This window comes from Ptychodera flava, chromosome 3, assembly GCF_041260155.1.
Source record: "Ptychodera flava strain L36383 chromosome 3, AS_Pfla_20210202, whole genome shotgun sequence".
NCBI classification, from domain to species: Eukaryota; Metazoa; Hemichordata; class Enteropneusta; family Ptychoderidae; genus Ptychodera; species Ptychodera flava.
The window spans coordinates 39,633,541-39,660,860 of NC_091930.1; the positions used below are offsets into that span (position 1 = coordinate 39,633,541).

Consider the following 27,320-nt stretch of genomic DNA (forward strand, 5'->3'; position numbering starts at 1 on the left):
GTAACTTGTATTTCTGTTCGAATGGCCCTGCATAAATTATGCGACATAAACAGAAGAGAACAAACTATTTCGTCAATGATGTGACACAGGTAGGTCCCAAAATAACCATCACATCGGTGAAAATTGCAGCAAAACGTATATCTTACAATAAATTAAGCCAATTTAGATACTAATTATCGAATTGGACGACTGTTTAAAGCCATCTTTTAAAGAATTCCTTATGAAACGAGCAGGAATGTTTTGGATCTCGCTGAGATCGTTGCGACATGTCTTTTCAAAATGGCGATATGAAGTAATGTGGTTATTTCGCGAAAAAATAACTACTCGCGATTTAAATGATGGGCGTGAAAGCTTGCCAAAGCAGAGTAGCTGTGGCTCTTGATTATCTCGCATGTAAGATTTACCGCATTTGTTCGAAAAATTTGATTGCTGTTACGTTATTTGAGTGTTGTTTTCTCATTTCTGCTCGCTGCTTCAGGATGCACTGCAGACTGCAAGCTGCACGACTTGCTCATTGCGCGGAGAGTTCGAGAGGTCGCAAGACAGCTATCCCCGTTATTTCGTATTTTCTTTTTGCCTGCTACATGATTGCTGTGTAAATGCACAGTTGCATTTAGTCATGGACAACTTTTACCGCAATAACTTTCCAGAACGTTCGTTACGTCCCGCTCAGGTGTGAGGTTCTCGCTGTAGTCGGACGTACCGTTGACTCGGAGGGCCAGCTTTGTGTCTCTCAGGGATTTCAAGATGGCGGATACTGTCACTGACGAGGAGACGAGCGGCGTGAACCACGCCGAAAATCACACAGACAACCACATGGACGTAGAGAATTGTAAGACTGAAGTCAAAGAGGAAAAAGCGACCGACGTAAAAACTGAAAACTGTAGCGACCCGTCGGGGGAGGCGGCCAAATGCTCGAACAATGATAAGCAATGTAGTGCCAATGTGAGTGGCAACTCAGAGAGCCCAACAGTGCCAGATGGCAAAGGTGACGCCAAAGGGGCTGCTGCTAGCCCCTCAGCCCATGAACCTGATGATGGGTCGGAATCTGAGGACAAAACAGAGGAGAGGACTGACGGCAAGGATGTAGAAATGGGAGAGACGCAGGAACGGAAAAGTAAGAAATCCCTGAAAAGGCGAATCAGAATGCGTAGAGTCTGTGATTTAGACAGCGATGATGACACTGAAGAAGAGAAAGATGATGCCGGTGATGATGATGATGATGATGATGATGACAATAATAATGATGATGATGGCAAGACCAGTGACACACACAGCGGAACACACAGTGATTCACCGGCCGACGTCGAGAGCGAGTCGGAGGAGGAGAAAGAAGAGGACCTGAAGCCCCTCCCGCGAACTTGGAACCCCTGGTCCTACTTACGTGGAAGGGAGCTGGGGATGGGGAGGAACATACTGAGTTACAACTGGAAAGCCAGGGGAAGTGTTGGCTTCGTTGAAAGACTTCATAGACAGCACACGCTGGACTACCACCAAGGTTGTGTCAATACCCTGCATTTCAACCAGTGTGGAAACTTACTGGCCACGGGGAGCGATGACCTGGAGATTGTGCTGTGGGACTGGGCCAGGAACAAGCCAAACCTTGTCTACCACAGCGGACACAAGAGTAACGTATTTCAGGTAGGTTATGTTTTGCACCTAAGTTTGTGCCCCTGGATTTTGCTTCATGATGTAGCCCTCATTTGCCCATATAGGGCAGAGTTGTGGTATTCATAGTGAAAACTTGACTTCATACATGTACAGAGCTCTCCTGCTGCAACAGGTCTCACCAAACCACGGTCCCTCCACAAAGAGGGACCGTGACCAAACTGACCCCGTGTCAGTTTTGATTATCTTGATACAGGTTCAGCTGTGAGTAGGCTTTTGTTATGCAAAAAGAACTGTTTGTTGGCTATTTCCATAGATGGAATACACAGGATTGTAGAAAACTTTTACATTGGTGTAATTTTGCATTATTATTGGTCAAGTCATTGTATATACGGGACAGATGCACAAACACTGCCCAGGGTACATATAAGCAGGGTCCCTCCACAAACATCGGAATTTAAGTGCATTCTATTGTCTTGATGCACGCTGCGATTTTTGGAGACCTGCATGACACACATCAAGCACATGCCTGGTAGGGCTTCATGACACGCGAGAAAATTGCTTTCAGGGCTTAGAGCAAAACAATTTTCTACGTAAAAATCCCGCCAATGGATACGTTAAATCACAAAAATTGGGTCGTCTGATTATTTCAAATAATGTTACAAGTACCAAACTCAAGAAAATCTACGTTAAATCTAGTTCGCAAGGCACAACGATCAAAAGAGATTTCAAAGAATCAAAGACGGACTCGAGGGTCGAAAAAAAACAAAACAAAAATGTGTGATGTAAGGTCGTGGTATGTAGAATTTGTGCCTGCTCTGTCAATTCATTCATCCAGGCTTTCAAACTTAACCGCGAATTCAGGTAAATGGGTCATTGTTGATGAGAGGTTATTAACCCTTGATCCTGCCAAGTTCATATGTCACCATCAGGTCAAATTAGTTAAAACCAGTGAGGCATAACAGACCCCACATGTTGTTTTTAACAAGAACTTGAATATTTGAATGCCCGTGAATAAATAACGAGTTTTACTGACCAAAACATCCTTTCAAAATCAAGAATAAAAATCGGGGGGTTGGGGGGTGGGGGGGGGGGGGTTCACTGTGCAAATTGTTGTACTTGAGAAACAAATTAGCCAAAATTCTACCGATATTTGAAATTCAAAATGGCCACCATCCCTGTATTAACTCTATGGAGAAAAATAAAATGTTCGATTTTCAGAAAACAATGACGACGAAAGATTTTCTTTCAACGAGGGATTCAAAATGAGACCCAACAAGTGGTAGAATTATACAAGAACAGGAAATGTGTATGAGTCCAAATATCTGTCCCCGAGGCGCATTCTACCATCAGTTGGACTTTTAGACAGGAAAATGGGGTGAAAGGGTTAAAGGAATGGTTCTGCTTCTCTTCACGGAATTCAATTTATGTGATGTGTAACCACATTTGTAGAAAGTGCAACTTGTAAAATCCATAAAGGGGATTTTGAGAAGCATCGTAGCAATATATGCCAACTTTTCTGATACCTTGGTATGACACTGCACAGATTCTCATGTCAAGTGTTGATATAATGAACTGTATGAGCTATATAATCTTGTATACAGCAAATCTCATTGAGAACACAACAGGGTCAGGTATCAAAGGCCTTATTGAGGTCAGTCTCCAGTTAATACAAGAAGACCAATTTCACAATTTCAAACAGTACCACATTTCACAGTCATTAATAACGTAAAATGCGTTGTCCTAAACATGGAAGAAAACGTCTGGAATTATTAGTACAAAATTAATCTATAGAGATAACATGATGAGCATTAATAAATATGGTTAGTAGTATACTTGGGAGACACAAATTCTATTTGCAGAAGTCAGTTTTTTGCCACTGGCACTGTTCATAACTGAGCAATATTTGCATTTAGTGCGCACAATTAGTTAGCTGTTGTAGTGTTTGATTTGCCGATAGGGTTTAGGATTTACTGTGGTGTTTTAAACAATTTCTGCTCTCTCTGAAAAGAACAAATAATTGTCTAACGTCTTCCACAACAGATGTATGCAAATTATCTCATCAAACTTTAAATTTTCACCAGTCACAGATGAAAAATTAAAAAGGGAAAAGAGTAAATGTGTATATGACAGCCCAAGAAACAGGCTCTTGTAAGTATGTTTGTGTTTCGTATTTCTGTCCTGAGCATACTCTACTGTATGCATCAATAACAATTTGTATGGCTACTGTTTACATTGATGTTCTGCCAATAAATATCACTGACTGTTTATCATAGCAGCATATTATACTATTGATAATTTAATTACTGCGTAGGAGAAGGTATGATGTCTCCAATTAGAATATAGTTTGTGTATCTGATATTGAATATAAATGTCTTCTAACCAGTACAATATGCCCAGTGGAAAATTGCATAAGAAATGTATTCATCAGGGCCTCATAATACTTTGACATTGTAGACATGAACATGTACACTGTGACAGTGTCATACCGTGATATTTTTCAGTTATTCAAGCAAGGCACAACTAACATGCACTGACATTATTTTGTGTGTATTTATTTAATTATTCATTTGTTCCTTTTTTCATTCAATTCATTCATTCATTCATCAACCGGCAGAAGCCATTTACACGATGGATGAGATTCCGGAATGAGATACATAATAGTACCCACTGCCCATTACTCCATGCAGCAATGAGTAGTGGCGTGCCTTGCTTACTCATACAAGTTCAAATTATAGAGGACAGTTACATACATGTGTATCTATAGTCAACAGCATAGCTAGGAACCTATCCTGGCCATAGATACACAAGCAGCCTTTGTGCACACAAGGGATACTAGCTTCATTGCTCAATGCACTTTGACATTAAAAATTTAAATGTTTGTTCAATTGTCAGCAAGGTTAGGAATCTTTAAGCCATTCTCTTTCAAAATCTAGAATAAAAATCAGGGGTCGCCGTGCAAAATTTGATACCCTACAAACTAGAGAAACAAATTACCCAAGATTCACCGATGCTTGAAATTCAAAATGGCTGCCATCCCTGTGTTCATTCTATGGGGAAAAATTAAATATTCGATTTTCACAAAAATGAGCCTGTGAAAACTGTATTCCGTAAGCCTTGAAATGAGTCCCCCCACTATAAAAGTACTGTAAAAGTTTGAGGGTCTGAATATCAGTCATTGAGGCACTGTGTTCCTTAATAGTTAGAGATATGTTCATGCCTTGTGATATTTTTTCTCAATCCCCATTATTATGCATGTAATCAGGTGAAGCACACTGCATTCAGATTATCAATGCAAATAAAACAAACATGTTGTGTGCAAATTGTAAACTTCTCGGTAACTGTGCCAAGTACAGAAGTTCAACCCAGGTAAAGCCATAAAGTTGTCTTTTCTGTTACCTCAGTGCTCTAGTAGCCATCCATAACTTATATGATATCTATACATGTCCCTGTGTACCTGAAATCACTGTTAGTACGGCTGCCATTTGCATGTGGTTGATAAGGGCACATGAGGGCTGCATTGGAAAATACTGATGTACATGACAATATTTGTCTTTCTCTAAATGGCTTATGTTACTGTTGATTTAACAGTGGTGACCTTTGACCCACTTGTGAATGACTTCTTACATAGGCCACAGAGATTCACCCTCATAGCATCACTTGTCACTCAATTCCAGTTATGCCTTAGGAATTGCAGTCAAAATGATAGCATGCTAGACTACCTGTGTAATTGTTTTGAATTGTACCAGGGCTCTCTGATCCATCGTTGCCTTAAATTGCCTCCACCAGTTTTAACTTTACACCTTTTCCTGCCAGACAATATCACTTCCCCGTCAGCCAAGTCAGTCGTAAGCGATATCGAGCCAAAACTGTATGTTTTCACCTCCTTGGCCTGGTCTCTCATAGCACAGCTTTAGTTCATACAAATCATGTTTACAGTATCTAAGTCTTCAGGACCTCAAATCTTCAAGTCTATGTTAAAATGCACCATCGGCACATGTTTTGCTTCACTACTTTTAACCAACTTGATTTGATGGTGAAATATGAACTTGGCAGGATAATGTACTTTCCCATGATTTTGTTCTAGTTGTGAAGTACATTTCTTATCAATTCCAAATCGAGTTGAAATTCGTATGTGTTCAACTTGTCAATCCACTTATGCATGGTTGTGACACCTGAACTTAAACAAAGAAATTCCCCTATAAAAGCCGGATTTACAGTCAAAATAATGGAAATTATTGCATCCTTATCTGTACAGATGGTATATCATTCATGAGTAAAGCATAGGGTAATCCTTTTCACTGCCAAACAATGGTGTGGTATTTGCTAAATGTTGTCAACTTCAAGGTACTACCTGTAGAAAAAAACAAGTTAGGGGAGGAGGGATACTGAGGATAAACTTGAACATGTGCACAGATATCAGTGACATCATTGATTTTTGTGTGGTGTGTGTTGCTTGCTGCATGAACTCTGAAAACAGTCTCTATGAAAGTTTGCCTGGGAGCTATGTGTAGTTGATGGAAGGACATTACTGTGTGTCCTGCCAAGGAATGCTGTGGAATACCTTCACATACAGTGATGTAGTTTGTATATATGAAACATGTAAAGCTGGTACTGTACACAAGGGCCATATATAGGGCCCAGTTGAACCCAGCTATGCATCAGATAACAGTTAAACCAAGAATTTTTCTTGAGCTTTCACATATTGCTCGTCATTTTTGTGACATTTTGATCAGAGTGTTTGGGATTGGAATTTTTTTCTGTGGTCCTTTTATTCAAAGTCACATAAAAATCAGGGTTTTTGTGAAGATTGTTATGACATACAATATTATTGGGTTCAAATTGCAAGAATTCACTGTGTTTATGCATGTATATCCCAACAAGATATATCTGTTTGAATTTATGCATCTAGTCAGTCAACGTACAGTTGTATTGAAATACTGTGCTAGTTCATTTCAGAGCAGAGGAGAAAGTCAACAAAACCAAACTGATACCCAGTACCATTTTGATCTCCTGACCGCCATAAGTACATGTCGAGGACATGGCCCAATTTGCATCATGAGGTCAGCGAGGTCAGTCAACTGTCACTCGGAGATAAACTCCTGACCTGCTAGCGTGTTCAAAAACTGAACAACACCAATACATTCACATCAGCGCATGATAACATGTATACGGTATCTCGGAACGGAAGTGTGTTCAAATGTGTGGCTTTCAGTGTGACAGTGTATCAGAAGTTATGAGAATTACATGCTTTCTTCAGTCCGAAATGAGAAACTATAGGTGTTTTGACTGCACAAGTAGGGACAGGATAGCTTTTGTTTTTTTCACTTTTAATTACCATATGGAGATTGCAGGAGTCCTGTTTGGACCAGCACTGTTCATCTTATGAGAAATTTGGATACTATCACACCACAGAAATATTGAACAAAATTCCCTTTATCACAGTGACTGAGCTAAAAACAGTTTAATCACGAAATTTCAGACAACAGTTTTTTCAAGTTCATATACGGTTCAAGCCAGTTGATCCAAACCTGTACCTCACAAGAACTAGCTAAATATTGAGCAACACCAAGTGGAATGGATGTTGTCGAAGGACAATAATACAGTCAATACAGTCAACTTGAAGTAAATCAGTAACAATTGAAACTGGTTTAAACGTTTTGAAAGGGAAGTATTTTAACAGATGATGACCTTGAAATTTATTTAGTGATGGCCACCATCTTTATCATGTAGATCACCAAAACAATCTGGTAGTCAACATGACTACCAATGCATACTGAAATTGCAATTTCTACAGCCCCATCATTTGCCTACCATACATATTTCTGTGGACACTAAATAATTTGACTGTCGGCAAACTGTGTCAGTCCATGTAAAAATGTTTATGCAGTGTGTTACGTGCAGAGAAAACGAACAAAAGGGTGAACTCAGCAGTTAACGTTTAAACAAATTTATTACGAAAATAAAACTAATTGCTAAGTCAGGATAGAGTACAAGCTTTAAAAGTGTACAGACCACTTATCTCAGCTGGGACGGCAAAGCTCCAGTCTCAGAGTTGTAACAGTCAGTTGGATGAATGAACAGTCCTTTGGCTTGCAGGCTTGAAGTTGCACAAAGTCCACAGTATAAATCCAGCGTTGGCAGAGAAGGTCTTGAAAAGTCTTGAGAATGACTACTGCTGGAGTTTAGTAACACACAAGAGACACGATCCCAAAAGTCTGACTGGAAGCTGTGCACGTCCCTTTTATAAAGGCATATAAGAACAATCTAGAACTTTTATTGACATGCTAATTACTGTTCTAAAATTATCTCCCTTACACAACTAATCAACTTTCCAGAACATTCCAAACATGACTAATTGAATTCAAGGTTGTGAGGTCACTGAGGGTAGTGACCTTGAGAATGTTCTAGACTAATTGAACTCAGGTCATGATGAGTGTGGGGGAAATGACCTACATAACACACCCCCTCTTCAAAAAAGAAAATTTTTCAAAGAAAAATCTTTCTTTTACAAATGTAATCTTGAAAAGGATTTAAGTACTCAAAATTTTCTTTTTTTCTAAAGTAAAATTTCTTGAAAGTGAACAACAATAAACTCTAAATACGAGAGAGACAGTCTGCAATTAAATTGTCTCTGCCTTTGATATGTCGAATGTCAAGATTAAACTCCTGTAACATTAAACTCCATCTTAGCAATCTCTGATTTTTGCCTTTAATTTCTGCAGAAAAACAAGAGGGTTGTGATCAATATAAACCACTATTGGCTGATTTGAAGAAGTAACATAAACTTCAAAATGCTGTAAAGCTAATATCAAAGATAAACACTCTTTTTCAATTGTAGAGTAGTTTCTCTGGGATTTGTTAAATTTGCGTGAAAAATAGCAAACAGGATGATCTACACCATGACTATCCTCTTGCAATAAAACAGCACCAGCAGCCGTATCACTAGCGTCCACAGCTAATTTGAATGGCAAAGTGAAATCTGGTGCAGACAACACTGGAGCACTTTGCAGTATGGCTTTAAGTGTATCAAATGCCTGTTGGCATTGCTCTGACCAAACGAACTTTACTTTCTTTTTAAGTAAGTTAGTCAAAGGCTCAGTAATTGTGGAGAAATTTGGACAGAATTTTCTGTAGTAACCAGCCATACCGAGAAAGCGCATCAGTTGTCGTTGCAGTTTGGTATGGGAAAACTTGAAATGGCACTGATTTTGGCATCAACAGGTTTTTACCTCACCCTGTCCTACAGTATGTCCGAGGTAAGTTACCCTTGCCCATACAAACTCAGATTTGGCAAGGTTGACAGTCAACATTGCTTTACTCAGTCTCTCAAAGAACTTCCGCATGAGCTTGATGTGTTCCTCCCAGGTGTCACTATACAGAATGACGTCGTCAACGTAAGCTGCACACCCGTCTAGCCCGGATATGACGTCGTTGATCATCCGTTGGAACGTTGCCGAGAGTTCTTCATTCCAAATGGCATCACCTTGTACTGGGACAATCCGTCTGGCGTAACAAAGGCGGATATTTCACGAGCACGATCTGTCAGAGGGACTTGCCAAAATCCCTTCAGTAGGTCAAATTTCGTCACATACTTGGCTTTTCCCACTCGGTCGATGCAGTCATCAATCCTCGGGATTGGGAAAGTGTCTGTCTTTGTTAAAGTGTTGACCTTCCTAAAGTCCGTGCACATACGATAACTGTGATCTGATTTGGGAACAAGTATGCACGGCGAACTCCAGTTACTTTTACTGGGTTCAATAAAGTCATTGTCCAGCAGGTATTTGACTTCTTCCTGGAGATATTTCGCTTTTGTTGGATTCAGTCTGTATGGATGTTGTTTTACAGGCTTACTGTCCCCAACATCAACATCGTGATAGATGACGTTCGTCCTCGTTGGAACATCTTGAAACAGGTGTTTATATTCGTGGAGCAGTTCTTTCACCTGTTGTTGTTGTTCTGGCGGAGGTGTGCCAACTTTGTAGACTCCAGCTTCTCCAGGATTTCTGAGTTCTGAAGCTTGACCGAGCCCAGCTTTGAGTTTAGAGTATTTTCACTCAAGTCAGTTTCAGTATCACTATCTTCATAATGGTTGAACTGACTGCACTGACAGGCTGAGTTATAGTAGGAGTATCCCTATCCAAATATGGCTTAAGCATATTTATGTGACATAGCTGTTTTGTTTTCGCCTGTCAGGTGTTATTATGATGTAATTTAAATCACTCAATTTCTTATCAATTAGATATGGCCCAAAGTAACGAGCATGGAGTGGTTTGCCAGGAACCGGAAGTAGAACAAGAACTTTTTGACCTGGTTCAAACTTCCGTTTTGAGGTTTTTTTATCGTATTTGGTTTTCATTGACTGCTGAGATGACTCAAGATTTTCTCTGGCTAATTCACATGCTTTAGAGAGTTTGTACGAAAATCTGAGACATATTGCAAAATATTCAGACAATCATCATCGTCTGATAGGAATTTCTCTTTAACGAGCTTAGTGGGCCACGGACTGTATGTCCAAATACAAGCTCAAATGGGCTAAAACCAAGAGACTCTTGAATTGACTCTCTAACAGCAAAGAGCAAAAAATAAATTCCTTCATCCCACTGCTTCTCTGTGTCAAAACAGTAGGTCCTAATCATGTTTTTCAAAGTTTGATGAAATCGCTCAAGAGCACCCTGACTTTCTGGATGATAGGCGGATGACCTATACTGTTTAATGCCTAGCTGATCCATTACTTGTTGAAAAATACCAGACATAAAGTTGGAGCCTTGATCGGACTGGACACATTTAGGGAGGCCAAATAAAGTGAAAATTTGACTAAAGCTTTCACTATAGTCTTTGTCTTTATATTTCTCAGTGGTATGGCTTCTGGGAACCGAGTTGATGTACACATAATTGTCAACATGTACTCATTTCCTGATCTTGTTTTTGGTAGGGGCCCAACACAGTCTATTAGAATCCTACTAAATGGTTCTTGAAATGCAGGAATTGGTTGTAAAGGGGCCTTTGGAATGGTCTGATTTGGCTTTCCTACCATTTGACATGTGTGACAAGTTTTACAGAAATGTGCTACATCCTGCCTGAGATTAGGCCAATAAAAGTGACTGAGAATTTTATGATAAGTTTTCCTGACTCCTAAGTGACCAGCCCAGGGGGTTTCATGGGCCAGGCGCAATATTTCAGCATGGTAGGGCTTTGAAACCACAATTTGATGTTTTATAGCCCAATCGTCATCAACCAAAACATCTGGAGGTCTCCATTTACGCATGAGAATACCAGATTTTGTATAATAGGAAACAGAGCTATCTGAAGTTTTACCTTCATCATCTACCCTGTCAACAAAGACAAAATATCTGGGTCTTTGTGTTGTTCTGCAATGAGATTTGATCTAGAAAATGTCTGACTTTGGTCAGCAGAAGTTTTACTGGAAGTTTCAAATCCACGAGGGATAACGGAATGATCCGTGTCAAACACCTGACTGAGAAAGGTGTCATTTAAGTCAACATCTGTGACATTATTTTTGAGAGTATTTTGATTCTCGGAAGTTTTCTTTGACATGGCTCGAGTAATGGCACATGAAGGGAAAAGGCCGGGAATTTCTTCCTCTATTGGCTCTGGATTCTGATCTAAACTAGGATTATCAGTCACAAGTGGATTAGTAATGACCTTGTCCCCAGCAAGGTCGTTTCCAAGAAGAAGGTGAATATCTTCAAAAGGCAAAAAAGGCCTAATACCTAAAGTCACAGGTCCAGAAACAAAGTCGGAAGACAAATAGACATTATGGAGAGGAACAGGAATGTAGTCATTACAATCTACCCCCTTAATAAGAACTTTAGAACCTGAAAATGACTTTTCAGAAAACGGCAGGGTATCTGCCAGCAAAAGAGACTGGGAAGCCCCGGTATCTCTTAAAATTTTGACAGGGGTAGCGGAAGAGAAATCACTAGAAAGTGATATAAAACCATTATGAATAAATGGCTCGAAAATACCCATAATGCTATCTTGTGAAGAATTGACTTTGACCTCGTTAATTGGGGATAAGAGGGGTTTAACCTCAGAAAATGTGTTGCACACATTATTAGACTCTAATCGAGTTGATGAAGAAATAAAGCCGGTGGGCTTAGATCCACTTTGACCACTTTGACCTTCACGTTTTCTTTTCAATTTGAAACAATCTGACATTAAATGGCCGTCTTTCTTACAATAATTACAAGAAAGTGTACCAAACTGTTTGTCAGAAGGAGATTGAGACTTGGGATCTGATGATGTGGGAGTGTTACTTGAACTGTGTGAACTGTTGTCATTTGATTTTCTACTGTCCTTTGAAAAATTCTTGGACGAAAAGGAGGAGTTAAATTTACCTGCATTGTTTCTGTATGAAAAGGACTGGGATGGTTTGCTGAGAAATGAAGATTTGTGGGTCAATGAATAATCATCGGCCAAACGTGCAGCAACCTCTAATGTATCTGCCTTTTGTTCATTGATAAACGTCTTGATGTCACTCCGGATGCACCTTTTAAATTCCTCAATCAAAACGAGCTGTCGTAATTTGTCATAATTCTGACTGACCTTTTCAGAAGAGCACCAACGGTCAAACAGTTGTTCTTTTGTTCGAGCAAATTCAACATAAGTTTGATCCTTCACCTTCTCACAATCCCTAAATTTCTGACGGTAAGCTTCAGGCACCAACTCATAGCCCTTGAGAATTAATTCCTTCACAGAATCATAATCTGAAGCCTGCTCTACTGACAACTGAATGTAAATTTCTCTGGCTTTACCCACCAAAGCACTCTGCAAAAGCATAGACCAGGACTCCTTAGGCCAATCCAGACTCTGAGCAATTTTCTCAAAATGAAGGAAATATTTATCAACATCCTTTTCTTGGAAAGGGGGAACTAACCTGAAATGCTTAGTGATGTCAAAACTGTCTGAAGGGAAGAATTTTCCTGACTTTCTAAGCTCTAAACGTCTCATTTCTAACTGCAGTCGGTGTTCTGCTAATTCTCTTTCCTTTTCTTTTTCCTCTCTTTCTTTCTCCCTTTGTCTTTCTTCCATTTGTAATTCTTTTTCTTTCATTTCCAATTCCCTCTCTTTCTGTCTTTCTTCCATTTCTAATCTTTCCTGCCTATCTTTCTCTCTCTGTCTTTCTTCCATTTGTAATTGCATTTGTATTTTTTCTTTTTCTAATGCCTGTCTCTCTTTTTCCATTTGTAATTCTAGTTTCTTGATCTCCAAATTTGTCTGCATTTCTAATTCTAATTTTCTTAGTTCAAAGGTAGACTCGGGCTCATAATCTTTCAAGGTGGATTCCTCAAATTGGCCTAAATTAACTAAATGTTTTGCAATGTGGTACTGTATTTCCCGCTTGCGCATAGATCTTTTGACATCTACTTTAAGGAATTTGGCCAGTGCAATGAGGTTGTCTTTTTTGAGGGAATCAAATGCGTCCTGATCAAGGTCATCCATAAATTCGTCTGGCTTGAATTCCGCCATGATTGAATTTTGCTGAGTTCACAGTATACAGTAGTTTTGAAAAGGCAGGCAAAATGTTGTCAAACGGCTCAAAATATTCGAATCCCGGACAAGCCCCCAATTTTGTTACGTGCAGAGAAAACGAACAAAAGGGTGAACTCAGCAGTTAACGTTTAAACAAAATTTATTACGAAAATAAAACTAATTGCTAAGTCAGGGATAGAGTACAAGCTTTAAAAGTGTACAGACCACTTATCTCAGCTGGGACGGCAAAGCTCCAGTCTCAGAGTTGTAACAGTCAGTTGGATGAATGAACAGTCCTTTGGCTTGCAGGCTTGAAGTTGCACAAAGTCCACAGTATAAATCCAGCGTTGGCAGAGAGGTCTTGAAAAGTCTTGAGAATGACTACTGCTGGAGTTTAGTAACACACAAGAGACACGATCCCAAAAGTCTGACTGGAAGCTGTGCACGTCCCTTTTATAAAGGCATATAAGAACAATCTAGAACTTTTATTGACATGCTAATTACTGTTCTAAAATTATCTCCCTTACGCAACTAATCAACTTTCCAGAACATTCCAACATGACTAATTGAATTCAAGGTTGTGAGGTCACTGAGGGTAGTGACCTTGAGAATGTTCTAGACTAATTGAACTCAGGTCATGATGAGTGTGGGGAAATGACCTACATAACAAGTGTTCTCCCCAGGATCAAGCAAAAGCGTAGCGGCTAATTTGCATAATCATTTGCATATCATTAATTTATATTTGCATATGGGTACAAGCTTGCACATGCACCCACGCATTCATAAACACTCACAACAAAATGCAATGGTAACACACAAGTATGCAATTTGAACATCATGGAAACTCTTTATTACACTTAAATAAATCATCACAGTATAGTAGAATTGCAATTAAAATAGAAGATTCAAACAGTAAAGCAAGTTCAGATTGAAAGCAAGAAGTGGTTCGTCTGATTTGAGTATCATTAATACATATACTGCTAATAAAATTGTCAAAAATTGCCAACAAAGAGGAAAATTCACAAGTTTAAGCTTTATACAATTCAAATGTAATTGAGTTTTATATCATTTTTGAACAACAAACACCGCGAATAATGTTTCATCACGGGGATCAATTTCAACCAGCGGCCCCCCCCCCCCCCCCCCCCCCCCCCCCCCGCATAACTACCACTGCTACTGAACATCGTCGTTCGATTCTTCATTTTAAAAATACCACCAAGATGATCACAAGACATGAACTAAGTATGACTAGAATCACTCGAAAATCAGGTGTAAAATCTTTCAGAGAACGTGTCAGAGTGGAACCACACGCGACGCCAGGATCAATGTCAACACGTTATAATAGGGATTTTAGGTCACGTGACATTTGTGTTGAACGTACGCGTTCGATGCAGGTCTAGTCCGAACTTTCGTGTTAATTCTTAAATAGACCAAATAATCAGAGAAAATGAAACTGTTGTGTTGAAGATTATTATTTTAACTTCATTTTGGGAAATTTTCACTTTTATACTACGATAAATGGCAAAACAGCACGACTACAAACTCACGCGTACCGGCGATTTTGGCGTCCATTATGAGCGTTGTGCCGTGACCTCAAATGTCCCGCGAAGGAGATCGAACATATACCTCTTTGATAGGCTCTCCGCATGACTTATTCTGATCGCATCACTATTTTTTAGGGTTGGTACGAAAGTAGAGATCATGGGCTTCATTTTGAGGGGGCGAACGTTAAAATCGGCCGAGAAAAACTCAATCTGTGATCAAACTTTGTGTTTCGTTTGTGTTTTTTTGAAAGAAAATCTTGATTTCCTTAAACGTTCGGCCCCAAAATTAATTTTATGATAAATATTAATTGTAATTCTGCAATAATTACGAGTCTGACGATGCGAAAAATGATGCTTAAGGCCCTTTTTAGCGAGTATGGTTTCACCCGAACTTTACATCCGGGCACTCCCAGGAATAACATACAAGTAATCGGCGCTTCGCCGCATGTTCTGTGTCAGGAGGTCTAAGCTGAGTTCCGACGTTCATGATTTTGCAGCTTGATTTGTCTGATTTCTTATCTAACGCAAGGATCTAGAGAAATATACTTTACCCTTTCAAACGTTATCTTGTTCGAAGTAGTTTGACTTCCGGGTGATATTTTTCGATAGACACTGAGAAGTTGTCAAGCCAGCACTGCACTGCAGTGTACAACTGTAGGCATACGCACGTGCACCACACACTTTGCCGATACTATACTGAAATTTTAGTTTCGATCTTTAGTTCCCGAGAAGGGACTATTTTGGTTTTCTCTGAAGAACAAAGCCATAGATCATTAATTTGTTCTTTCCTCATTGATGGTGTCCCTGACTTTGGAAAAGTTGTATTTATACTGGTTTGTATTTCGGACCGCTGACTTCGACATGTTCGAGGGTCTATGTTATTTCGGGGGCAGCTTAACTTTACATCCAGTTAAATGCAGTTGTTCATTCTATAAATGCGTGTTGCTGTTTTACGGCATTGACAAAGGGTTGAGAACGAAGTTTTTTTGACTTTTTGGAAAAGTTCTTGTAATTGTTTTAACTTAAAATCTACATTAATCAGACATATTTCATAATCATTTAATAACAGTTGTAATCACACAAAAAATTTAAAAAAATTTCGAACTTAAAGTTCAAATTTTAAAAAATCTAAAAGAATTTTTTGTTAAATTCAAATCAAGTTCTAAAATGTCACAGGTATCATTTGATTGTTTACAGGTATTGTTGTTTATTTGTTTACCTTGTAAACATAAATCTAAATAACTTTTTTTATATATGCAAAGTAAATATGATGGAATATGATTATCATATATCTGTTGGTGTTCACAATACATAATGCATACAGCGATCAATGTCACAGGTATTATTTGATTTTTTACAGGTATTGTTTATTTGTTTACCTTGTAGGCAGCATTCTAAATAAGCTTTTTCATTTATAAAAATAAAAAACCATTGAACATTTCATCAGCAATATCCACAAAAAATTTCATCAATTTTCGATAAGAAATGCCTGAGTTATTGCAAAAAGCACAAGAAATTGCAATTCTAGTTTCCTCAAACAATGTTCAAAATGGGGTCACCTGGTGGTTATGATAACTACAGGTGTCTACCATGGCATAATTTCTAAATGGGAAGAAGTTTTTTATCAAATCCAACAGGACATATCTCTGCATGTACTGAACCGATTTTCATCAAACAAAATGCAATCAATTGGTCTTGAAGAGAGCTTTCTTTTGATATATAATTTATTATTATTGTAGCTGTCTATCAATTTCATGTAAAATCCCTAGTTATAAACACGTCGGCCAACATGGCCGCCGCCATATTGGAATTTGTGCAATGTGAACGCGATCGCGATCGTGATCGTATTCGGACAAAAAAAAAAGATCATCGTTGCAAAATCATAATCAACCTCACTAGTCAACTGCTTCTTTTGTTTCTTTTGCGGTCCATTTCGTTGATCAAAGCATGGGAATGTGATCAAAGGCCCCGCTAGTGCTACACCGCCTAACTCTGTGAATACTTGTCCTCGATGTATACCGACTAAAGGTCTTTGTTGAATGTTGGTCGTAATAGTCGTTGTAGAATGAAAACTTGTGAACAACCCAGCCGATTCTTCTATTGTTTTAACGTTCCTCTCAACACTTACGGACAACTTATCGGACGCATACCATACTTCACACCTTCCACTCTTTCACCAGGTTGAAAGTTGCAGTGAGCGCTAATGTGTAGACAATGCATGCAACAGCTGGTAGCTACGCAGAGCGTGTGAACTAAAGGATGGCGGGAATATTTTAAAGCGTAGCGGGGAGAATGAAAGCGTAGCGGGGAGAGGCGAAAGCGTAGCGGGACCGCTACGCTAAAATGGCCTGGGGAGAACACTGTTTATGTTGTGGCAACAGTTCATTGACCTATTAACCTGGAATAGATTTGAATTGAAGCCACAGTCCTCCATTGCAGCGTCAGATAAGTTTCGTCTGTCATTTCAACATATCTAAGACATAAGGCACATGCTGTAACTTGTTTATTTATTCTATGCTGTTTGATGTCAACCTCAGATAATGTTGTATATCATCAGCAAGCACAGTACTGTGTGCGTATCCTTACCTTCTGAATCGGCTTAAATGATAAAATACAATAAACACGATCATTGGCTGAGAATTTCTCAATCTGATTCCTAGGCTGTCCAACTTGCTATATGGAATGCATTGAGCCTTTGATGTGACAGAAATTATGAAAATAATGGGGAAAAAATATTCAAATAACTGTAGCTGATATCATATCTTTTTGTCAGTGTGTTTATGGCTCTGGTATCTGTAACTTTTCACTACCATTGTACCCTGCAGTATATTTTATGACTGTAAAAGACAGTTTCTTTTCATTTTCCCAAAATCATTTTCTTTTCATACTCCCACAATGATTACAAAATGCACAATTTCCAAGTCTCAATGGCCACTGTTCATGTCTACAACTTCATTTTATTTTTAGCCTAGAATTCATATGTCAACAATAAATTACTGTGAATGCGATAAACCTGACGTACATAACATCGCATATTGTACCAATTTCTCCCTGGAAAATTTCATGACAATAAAAGTGATTGGCATGTTAATAAAGTGATTGTCATGTTGGTGGTACATTAAAGTTAAAAGACACCAGGCATGGTTTTGTAACTTTTTTCCATTTTCTTTGCAGGCTAAGTTCATGCCTTACAGTGGAGACACTACCATTGTAAGCTGTGCCAGGGATGGCCAGGTACTGTTTGGATATTCTGTGTACCAGTACTTTGTGTTGAATTGTTTGTCTGTGTGTGTTTGTGAGAGAGTGTGTGAGTTGAGAGTGTGTGTGAGAGAGTTTGAGAGAGAGTTTGAGAGAGAGTTTGAGAGAGAGTTTGAGAGTTTGAGAGAGAGAGAGAGAGAGAGAGAGAGAGAGAGAGAGATCATTACTTTTAAACCCATGGAAACTACCTTTGTATTTAGAATAGTTGAGAGAAGGAACATGAGCATATAATCTAAATTAGGTTGATTCCAAAAAAATAGAGCTTTGAAAATTTGAGGCAAAGCATCATACTCCTCTGTGATTGAATTCTCATCCTTGGAAAATGATAAGAATTTTTCACTGGAGAATGTTGATGTTTTCTGCAAAATCAACTGTACTCATCGTATCGAATGCATGTAATGTACAGATCAAATCACTCCAATTTGGTGTGAAGACCCATTTTGTATGCTTTCTGTTGTATTACACCTTCAGAATCAAAAGTGAAATAGTAAAAGCTGCCAAGACAATAAATATTGGAGACGTTTTGATGTTTTATGTTTCTCTGATGTGCATGCAGGTTCGTGTGGGCCATCTCTCAAGTACTGGTGTGTGTAAAGGCACTAAGAAGATAGCCCAACACAGAGGGGCAGCACACAAGGTGAGTTGAGAAATAGTCAATTACTGTGTCAGATGGGATTACTACAAGGGCTAGGTAGGTAGCCTAGGGCTTATAAGGGGAAGCAGGTACTGTATGTGTGTACTGTATCAGACTGGGGAAGGCAGGATCAATACAAAACTATCCAGAAGAGTAGATTCTCGATGAATAAATGTCAGTATGGTTATTTTACCCACTTCTGCTGTGCTTCCTTGAATATTATTTGTATCAGTATTGGAAGCAATGGCATTTATCACGTACAGGTATATAAAAAATCTGTCTGTCCATATCATTTCCGTTGAGGTAGTATGTGCCTTGAAAATGAAAGACTTCAACTTTTGTTCAAACTCTCCTGATTAAAACTTTCAACCATCGTCTCACCAAATCAAGAATAAAAAACAGGTCACTGTGTAAAGTTTTGTACTGGAAAAAGAAATTTCTGAACACGCACCAATATTTAATATTCAAAATGGCTGCCATGCGTGTGTTAACTCTGTGGAGAAAAAATGAAATTTTCAATTTTCAAAATGCTGAAACAATCACAATTTTTTTCCCTGCAAGACCTTTAAAATGAACCCCCACAAATGGTAGATGAGAACAAAATTTCAAAAGTTTGAGCGTCTGAAGCGCATTCTATAACAAGGACTAACATTGTTGTCCCATAGCTGGCTCTGGAACCAGACTCTGGAGTGAATTTCCTCTCATGTGGGGAAGACTCTCTGGTCTTCAGCCTTGACCTCAGAGAAGATAAACCAACCAAGTGAGTCCTACCTCATCATGTATTGAAGTTTGTGATTGGCTAATATAAGAAATTGCTTTTAAAATTGTGGCTCTTATATATCAAGTTTCTGTTTTGACCAAACTTTTGCAAATTTTACATGTTTTGAAGAAAACATCATATGCATTGTTTCCCCAGAGCCATTTAGGTATAGAGCAAGACTGAATAGAAATTGATTAACATAATTTCATTTTCATGATATTTTCTTTGGAAAAGTGATACACATGGTATTTGCAATGTATTTGTTTTCTGTTCTGTCAAAAGTTGCCGAGCAGAATTGCAATTTAGAATCCCATGAGCGATGCAGTAACTTTGTCATAATATGTGCCCTATCTGTATTTTCATTTGTATAGGTTGGTGAGCACCAAAGAAGGGGACAAGAAAGTTGCCTTGTATACGATTTTCAGCAACCCGATGAATACCCATGAATTCGCCGTCGGTGGACGGGATCACTTTGTGAGGTACTGTACCAGTATAGTCTTGCCTAGACTCAGTGGATATGAATGCTTGCAATAATTATATGTGCATTTAAAACATACTTTGAAGATAAATATAAACATGTCTCTTTACTAAGGCCTAGCAAACAATGATATCTGTAATGGGGTTTTCAAAATGCACGTCTTTGTACCATATACTCAGTCATAAATTCTCTCAAGGCACATTTTATCAGTTTGAACCTCCATATTTATCTCAGTTTTCATTAAAGGTATACAGTCACCTGTAATCTAAATATGCCCATATATGGTCAAAGGGGTGTTCCTTGGTATTCAAAATGCCCGTGTGAGGGCGCTGTTTTTAAAAAGCGGCCACCCGCTTAAAATCTGTGATTGGTTAGGTTTGCTTTCCATGGTTACTGTGGCAAAATTGGAACATGTGACAGTATACCTTTAACCCTTTCACCAACATGGTTTGATCCAAACCCATTATTGTCAGTGATGATGATGGACCTGTTTACGTGGAACGGGGGTGAGCAGGTTAAAGGTGATGGGTTTTCTTCTTTCTCTGTTGTCAGGGTGTATGATAGAAGGAAAATAGCAGAGGAGGTGAACGATGGCCTTCTGAAAAAGTTTTGTCCTCATCACCTTGCGGACAGTGACATCAGAGCCAACGTTACATGTCTGGTTTACAACTACAACGGCCAAGGTGAGAGAGACAAACAAACCTGGTTTCTAATGATGTCATGATCACATCACTGGTATGCTAAATAGATATTTCTCTTGGAAGTGTTCACCAGGGTAAATGTGTGATGTTGATGTTTGGGAGTTTGTAGTGTGGAATTGAACCAGTTGGCAATGTGTAGTTGCTTTTGCATTTCTTGTTCTGAGAGTTTGGTGAGCCTATTTTTTGCTGAAAGCTTCTTTTCACACTGTAGCATGTTTGATTAAACAGCTCTTCTGCCTCCGATATGCGTGTAATATAGTTTTGATTACATTTGTTGGCCTCAAGTCAGGTGCTTATTTCTTTTGTTAAAAAAGTAAACCTTCAAACAAGCAAAACAGGATTGAAAAAGTCAAAAAGATCATGTGATGAAAATGATTGTGTTGGCTGGATATATTTCAACCCTTTGACCACCGTGGTTTGGCCTAAATCTATTGTTATCAATGGTGAGTGTGGATCTGTTTACAAGCAATTAATTTAGTATTTGATTGTTTTGTGTATTTATTTATTTATTGTTTGTTTGTTTGTTTATAGAAATCTTGGCCAGTTACAACGATGAAGACATCTATCTGTTTGACAGCACTCACAGTGATGGAGCTGAGTACATCCACAGATACCAAGGACATAGAAACAATGCCACAGGTATGTGGACAAGATACTCTGTTATGTCACCTAGGAGAGCCCAGGTGACTTGTCATGATGATGTCAGAAAGATGACACATTTTCCCCCTTGAATGTAGGATTTGATTGGTATTTAGTGTCATTATGTTTCAAACATCACCGATTGAGTTGATGAAACAAGCCTGACGTTGCTTTCTGTATTAAAGTTGATTTTCTGAGAACGTCAGCAGTATGACTCAGGCTTACTTCAAGTTCAGGTCAGGCTTACTTCAAGTTCAGGTCTTCAAACTGTAAACTTTCTGAACTACATGAAAGGCAAAGTGAAACAATTTTCTTATTCACATTCTGTTCCTTTGTTTCAATATTTCAGGCTAGGTGTCATACAGATTACTTTATATCCAAAATGACTGCTACGACAAACTCTTCTTTGAAGACACTGTGATATTGTAATTGATGTATGTGTTCTTCTGTGTTCATTTTATGCTGTATTGACCAGGATTTGTTTGGTATATAATGTATGAAAGTCACCTGTTTTTGACCTTGAAAAATTGATTAGAACAGCTCCTCATTTCTAAAGTAGTGCATATTTTGTTCAGTCAGCTAATAAAGACTCCCTTATGTGCCTGTTTCAGTGAAAGGTGTGAATTTCTATGGCCCTCAGAGTGAGTTTGTGGTGAGTGGCAGTGACTGTGGTCACGTCTATCTGTGGGAGAAGCAGTCGGAGAGGATTGTACAGTTCATGGAGGGAGATGAAGGGGGCGTGGTAAGTCAGACTTTTCATTTCCTACAATAAAACTGAAATACCAACCACTTTACAGGCCAGCACAGTTTTTGGTATTTCAACACTGTCACTGTGTTGTCTTCAGTGATGGAGCTGTTTGTGTATTATCACAGGAAGGGATTGTGCAATTCAAGATTAGTTCATACAAACCTTTGGATTGAAAGAAAAGGATAATGTTTTTGATCAAATAAATGTACAAGTCTTCCCATAATGAGTTAAACCTGGAATTCAAACGGACCATGGTACTAACATAGCCACGTGCACAAACGCGTACAGAAATATGTATTCCCATGCGCATTTGTACACATGGTTTAGCTTGCACCGCCATCACAATATCTCGTAGACATACTTGTGTAGACCACTGTGCTTTCTTTGCATTCTGCAGTAGAACCATTGCCTTTACCAAGGGTTCTGTGTCTTTTAAGCAAAAATTAAAACATAACACAAGCCATTGAGGTACGTATTCTTAAAATCTCACGGGAGAAATTCTGCCCATTTTCTCACTGACAAGGTGAACTGCTTGGAGCCCCACCCGACGTACAGCGTGTTAGCTACCAGTGGACTGGACCATGATGTCAAGATCTGGGCACCCACTGCAGAGGAACCCACCAAACTTGAAGATCTCAATCAAGTATGTGAAATATGTAATCTTTTTAACAGCCATACATCCCCTGACAGCTCCATTATCTGTAATCATAGATTTATTTCCCACAATGTTTTCTGTCTGTGAAATACAGGTTATTGTTCTACTCCCTAAAGTTCTGTCAGTATGCCTTGTGTTCAATTTGTCAACACAGCCTGTATATGCATGATGTTTGATGTTATTTTAACCCTTTGAGCGCCAAAGTCAATTTTTGTCACCCTTATAAAATATACCCCAGTCAATTTTTTTTCAGATTTTTGACATAATTTTGATAAAAAACTGTAGCCAATGATATGTGATATCCATTCGGTCCAAAATTATCAACAGAATTACAAAATAATTTAAAAATTGGTAAAATGTTGCACTACAATTTTGGCAGGAAAAAATTATAGCACTCTAAGTGTTAATAACCCAATTTTAATGCAGACCAGAATTTATTTGTCAACAATTAGATGCATTACACAGCGCATTATGTTGGAAGGCTGATAATATGTGTAACATTCATTTCAAAATGCTCTGGCAAAATTGGTAGGAAAATATACACGTTCTGTGGAAAAAAAAAGATGAAAATTGTTCTGAAAATGTGCAGTTGTTGTCTCCATAGACCTTTCAGCTCCATTTGCCTCTGTACAGGTCCAGTATTGTCACATTATCAAATTGAACGGAAAGAATGGCGTTAAATAAAAAAAAAGTGGTATGTGTTATATGTCTTTCTGTATCTTATCCACACTACAGACCAAACGTACCAATCGCAAAGAAAGGGACGAAGAGAGACGACGTGAGCCAGACATGATAGACGGACACATGCTATGGTACATTATGCATCATTTACGGAGAAGAGCGAGGAGACAGGTGAGTTTATAGGTCCATGTAATGTTCTGCATCTCTGTGTAATTCACTGACATCAGAGTATCTTGAAATATTCTCAGATATTCTGTTAGTCCATTATGTGAAACAAAGTTGCATTTTCCTGAATGACAACAAGATTCATGAGAGAATCGGCAAGTCCATCGACGTTTTTTTTCTCTTCATTTAAATTTCCCACCATGTACAAAAACTGGTCATATAGCACAGAGTACACACTTTCACCGCTTAGGATATTCTGTGCCATATGATGTAGCGGAGGACGTCATGTGGTGCTTCTGTGAGAATTTCAGTACAAATTTGCATTACATACATGTACATGCACATTGTTTTATGTATATGTGTATGCAGATAGCCTTACTTGAGTGGCGAATCTGTGTCGTGTTTATATTGTACAAACTAATACGTGCATATGTAGTTCCAGTCTGCATCAGTAATGCTTGTATAGGCATCCTTCAGTGTGTACATGTATATTGACAAATTTAAGTGTAAAATTAAGGTCAGGAGTGAATTCCAAAAGTTGCAGCTTGTAGGTCTGGAAAACAAGAATGCAACCAAACATTTTGAACAAGGTCAGCAAAAAAAGGTAATTAGTTTACAAGAGCTGCCATAAAATATCTTGTTTAATCGTTTCTCGGACAGGCTCGGGATCGTGGTGAACGAGACAGCGACAGTTCAAGCAGCGAATCGGATGATTCCGACGACTCTAACGACAGCGGTGAACTACCTGAACCAGTTCAGTGTGCACAGTCATAAACAAGCATATTGGATCAGGGAGAAGTGCAGGCTGGCGCAGAAAAAAAAAATGACTAAATTTCTTGGTAGTATACTGCGTCTCTTCTTAATTATCATCGTTGTACTGAGCAGTTTCAACTTAATTTCTTGTTGGTTTCGGAGTTTTCTAAAGTGTACAGGAATGTCGAGTACAAAACTTGGAAAAAGGTGCTCCCTTGGGAAAATGTCAGCTTACCACAGTGATGGCACGCCATAATTATTATCATTGTAAATCGTCTCGGACAAAGTCCGGGGGGACTTATAGACTTTGTTAGGTCCATTTGGTCATTCTTGCGTCCATGCGTCCATTCACCCAAATTTCTCAGAGATGCCTGGAGCAATTTTTCTTTCAAATTTGGTACAAGGATTACTCTTAATCTCTTACATATACCTGTTTATTTGTGACTCTCATTTCCAACAGTGGATTCCAAAGTCATTAACAAAGTGGGGACTATGTCATTGACAATGACTTGTTCATCATTAGTGTTGGTGATTTGACACTCTGTGACAGGAAGGCAATGCAAGACTGATAATGTACAGGCTTCACCTGATGTCTTTTATGTATTAACAGTGTCACTATGCTGTCAAATGTCCATGGAAAGTGAGCCAAATATTTATAAAGCAGTGATACTTTTTCAAACCGTGTCAATTACCAGTAATTAAAAAACTTTTGTAGTTTTACACTGAACAAGCTTAGCACTTCAAAGCAGAAACTTTGATTGGCTGTCCATCAGCCAATCATCATGAAACTGCACTGTGATCCCCCAAGGTCAGCAATTTTAGACAATGGCATTTCATTGAGTTCTTGCGGCATTGAGCAATGGCAACTCTTCTCATGTACATTTAGAGTCTCTATTGGCAAGCTAGTTAGGTCAAAGGTCACATCTCAGTACAATGCTTGGTGAGTTGACATGTGACCTCAAGGGGGCGCTGCACAAAGTACCGATAATGTCGGCTGTTCTTCCTGTACAGTGGAACATTTACCCTTCCAATGAAAGGAGTTAAGTTGATACTTAAAGTATAACGATAATATGGTTCTACATCTTACTGCAGCAGCACATAGTTGAGAATGCACTCTCCGTGAGAATCTATAAGAATTTTCAAGCAAATACAAGGCCAAGTAGATTGTCCAGCTGACGTGTCTTTTTGGAGCTGAGATGGGTATTGCTGATTTTCCTTGTTATTGTTTTGCATAAATTAACATGTAATTAAGGATTTATCAGGATAATCTTTTCTTGTTACTGACAGTGATGAGAAATACAAGCAATTTGTGAAATACGTAAATCAACATTTGTATGTTGTGAAAACAGCTTAGTTTTGTTTGTTTCTTGTCAATTGCAAGGAAATTTCACAAAAATCAAAGTCAAAACTCAATTCATAGAAATTATTTTTGGTGATTTGTAGATTGATTCTTATGAGTACAATACCTGAGAAGTCATCAGGTAATTTGCTTTATGTACAAAGAAAACTTTCACAAGTATGTAGCATCACAACACCAGCAATTGCAAACTTTGTGATGACCATGTGAAAGAGCGCCCTCTATGGCGATATTTCCTCCTCACTCAGCCATTGCATTCTTCGAGTCTTTTCATACATACATGGCTTGAATTATTCAAAGAAAACACTGGTTGGTGCACAACCAGCCGCACAGTGTTTTTCATATATTGTGCATATAAATCAGAATAAAAAAGTTTGATTGATAATCATTTTTCTTTTCCCTCTTTCCAGAAAAGTGAAGATAAGTAGAAGTGTGACTTGAGTGCACACAGGGCATTTGGCTTGCAAAACAAAATATGCAAGAAAAAAAAAATCTTTCTAGCTACTTTTTTCCTTTGTTTTCATGGACATGCCAGAAATTGAACCATGACTTACCGCTAAAAGAAAAAAGTGTAATGGCTAGCTTGCTTAGTTTTGGAAGGGAAAAGAGACAAGTTTTCTCCATTTTGTCTTCTTTTTCATGTAATTAACAGAGAGTTTATATATATATATCAAAAATTTGTGTAATTTTTTTTTGTTGCTCAGAATTTATTCAAAATATTACTTGCTTCTTTACTGAGATACTCATTAATTGGTGTGTTTTGGATTTTTTCTGCTTAACAGCAGACTCGTTGGTAGACACAGAGTGTGCTGGTATGTCTGTCGTACTGTCAAAAAAATTTTCTGATGTGCCAGGATCCCATCATTATTTACATAGGTAGTGTCAACACTGACGCATGGGGTGAAATTTCTTTCAGCCTAAAATCCACTCTGTCCCCAGTAGTACTGCTAAGTGAGACAGAGATCTGATGGAACCCCGAGCAACTTGCAAAGCAAAAATAGGATGCTCCTCCTCACTGTCGTTTATGATACACTCATGGACAGTTCCATTTTACAAGGGGGTAGATTGGTTCATTGTCATTTTGTGGCCTATCAGATTTTGTGATTTGTGTTTTTTTGCTCTTTTTTGAATTGTGTAATATACGAAGCCGTAATTGCTATTGTTTCTTTGTCAAGTGAGAAACTTTACGAGATTCCTCTGTGTTTGTGCAACAGCTAAACTGAAACCTGTAATTTTAGAGGAACCATGCAAAAACTGTTTGATTTTCTGTCATATTCGCAGAACTTTCAGCAAATGTAACACAGCATTAATGCCATTGTTACGAGCAGATTCCTTAAATTCACTTTCGTAAAGTTGACAAAGGAATCTTATTGATACAGGCATATTACTATTAAAATTCAGTGAACTTTTTCGGTTGGCTGTGAGAAAAGATTTCAACACATTGTGAGGCTAGTGTGATAGTACAGGGCAGAATAGAACCTGAATGTTACTCGACATTACTTTATGAGATAACCTGGTAACATACAACATCCGCCAAGTTGCGCAATTATTATTGTGGATTTGGTGAACGTTTCACCAGAATTGAAAAAGCAACCAATCAAAATAGAGTTAATATTTTTCAGGGGTTGGGGTTGGAAAGGGGTGCAGTGAGAACTCCAGTGATCTCACGATAGTTAAATTTACATGGCTGAAGGGAAGAATAATAAAATTAATTATCGCCACGTGGTGGCGCCCTTCAGTTCAATACGACAAGTGAAAGTGTCTGAAGTAGATACGAATTAATATTTTTCCTATGCTCCTTTGTAGTAGATTTATTTGTGAGAAAAAAAAAGAATTTGAAAGT

General features: G+C 38.5%; 1 protein-coding gene across 2 annotated transcripts; it reads left to right on the top strand.

Moving 5' to 3' along the window:
• On the top strand, positions 1-27,320 carry LOC139129984 (DDB1- and CUL4-associated factor 8-like). 2 transcript variants are annotated; one of them, XM_070695693.1, is made up of 12 exons: positions 1-89; positions 674-1,641; positions 17,823-17,882; positions 18,463-18,543; positions 19,206-19,300; positions 19,672-19,779; positions 20,331-20,461; positions 21,011-21,118; positions 21,730-21,860; positions 22,390-22,509; positions 23,257-23,373; positions 24,028-27,320. In XM_070695693.1, exons 2-12 carry the CDS (start codon positions 748-750, stop codon positions 24,139-24,141), a joined length of 1,959 nt encoding a protein of 652 aa, XP_070551794.1. In that variant the 5' UTR covers positions 1-89; positions 674-747; the 3' UTR covers positions 24,142-27,320. The 2 variants fall into 2 exon arrangements, with proteins under 2 accessions (XP_070551794.1, XP_070551796.1); XM_070695695.1 differs by having other exon boundaries at positions 44-89; positions 651-1,641.

What these genes read in the sequence shown, in the direction of transcription:
- LOC139129984 (XM_070695693.1), top strand. Translation starts at nt 748, where the DNA reads ATGGCGGATACTGTCACTGACGAGGAGACGAGCGGCGTGAACCACGCC. An exon ending in ACAGAGGGGCAGCACACAAG is followed by an intron (nt 18,544 to 19,205) that starts GTGAGTTGAGAA and finishes GTTGTCCCATAG; the next exon opens with CTGGCTCTGGAACCAGACTC. An exon ending in AGGGAGATGAAGGGGGCGTG is followed by an intron (nt 21,861 to 22,389) that starts GTAAGTCAGACT and finishes CTCACTGACAAG; the next exon opens with GTGAACTGCTTGGAGCCCCA.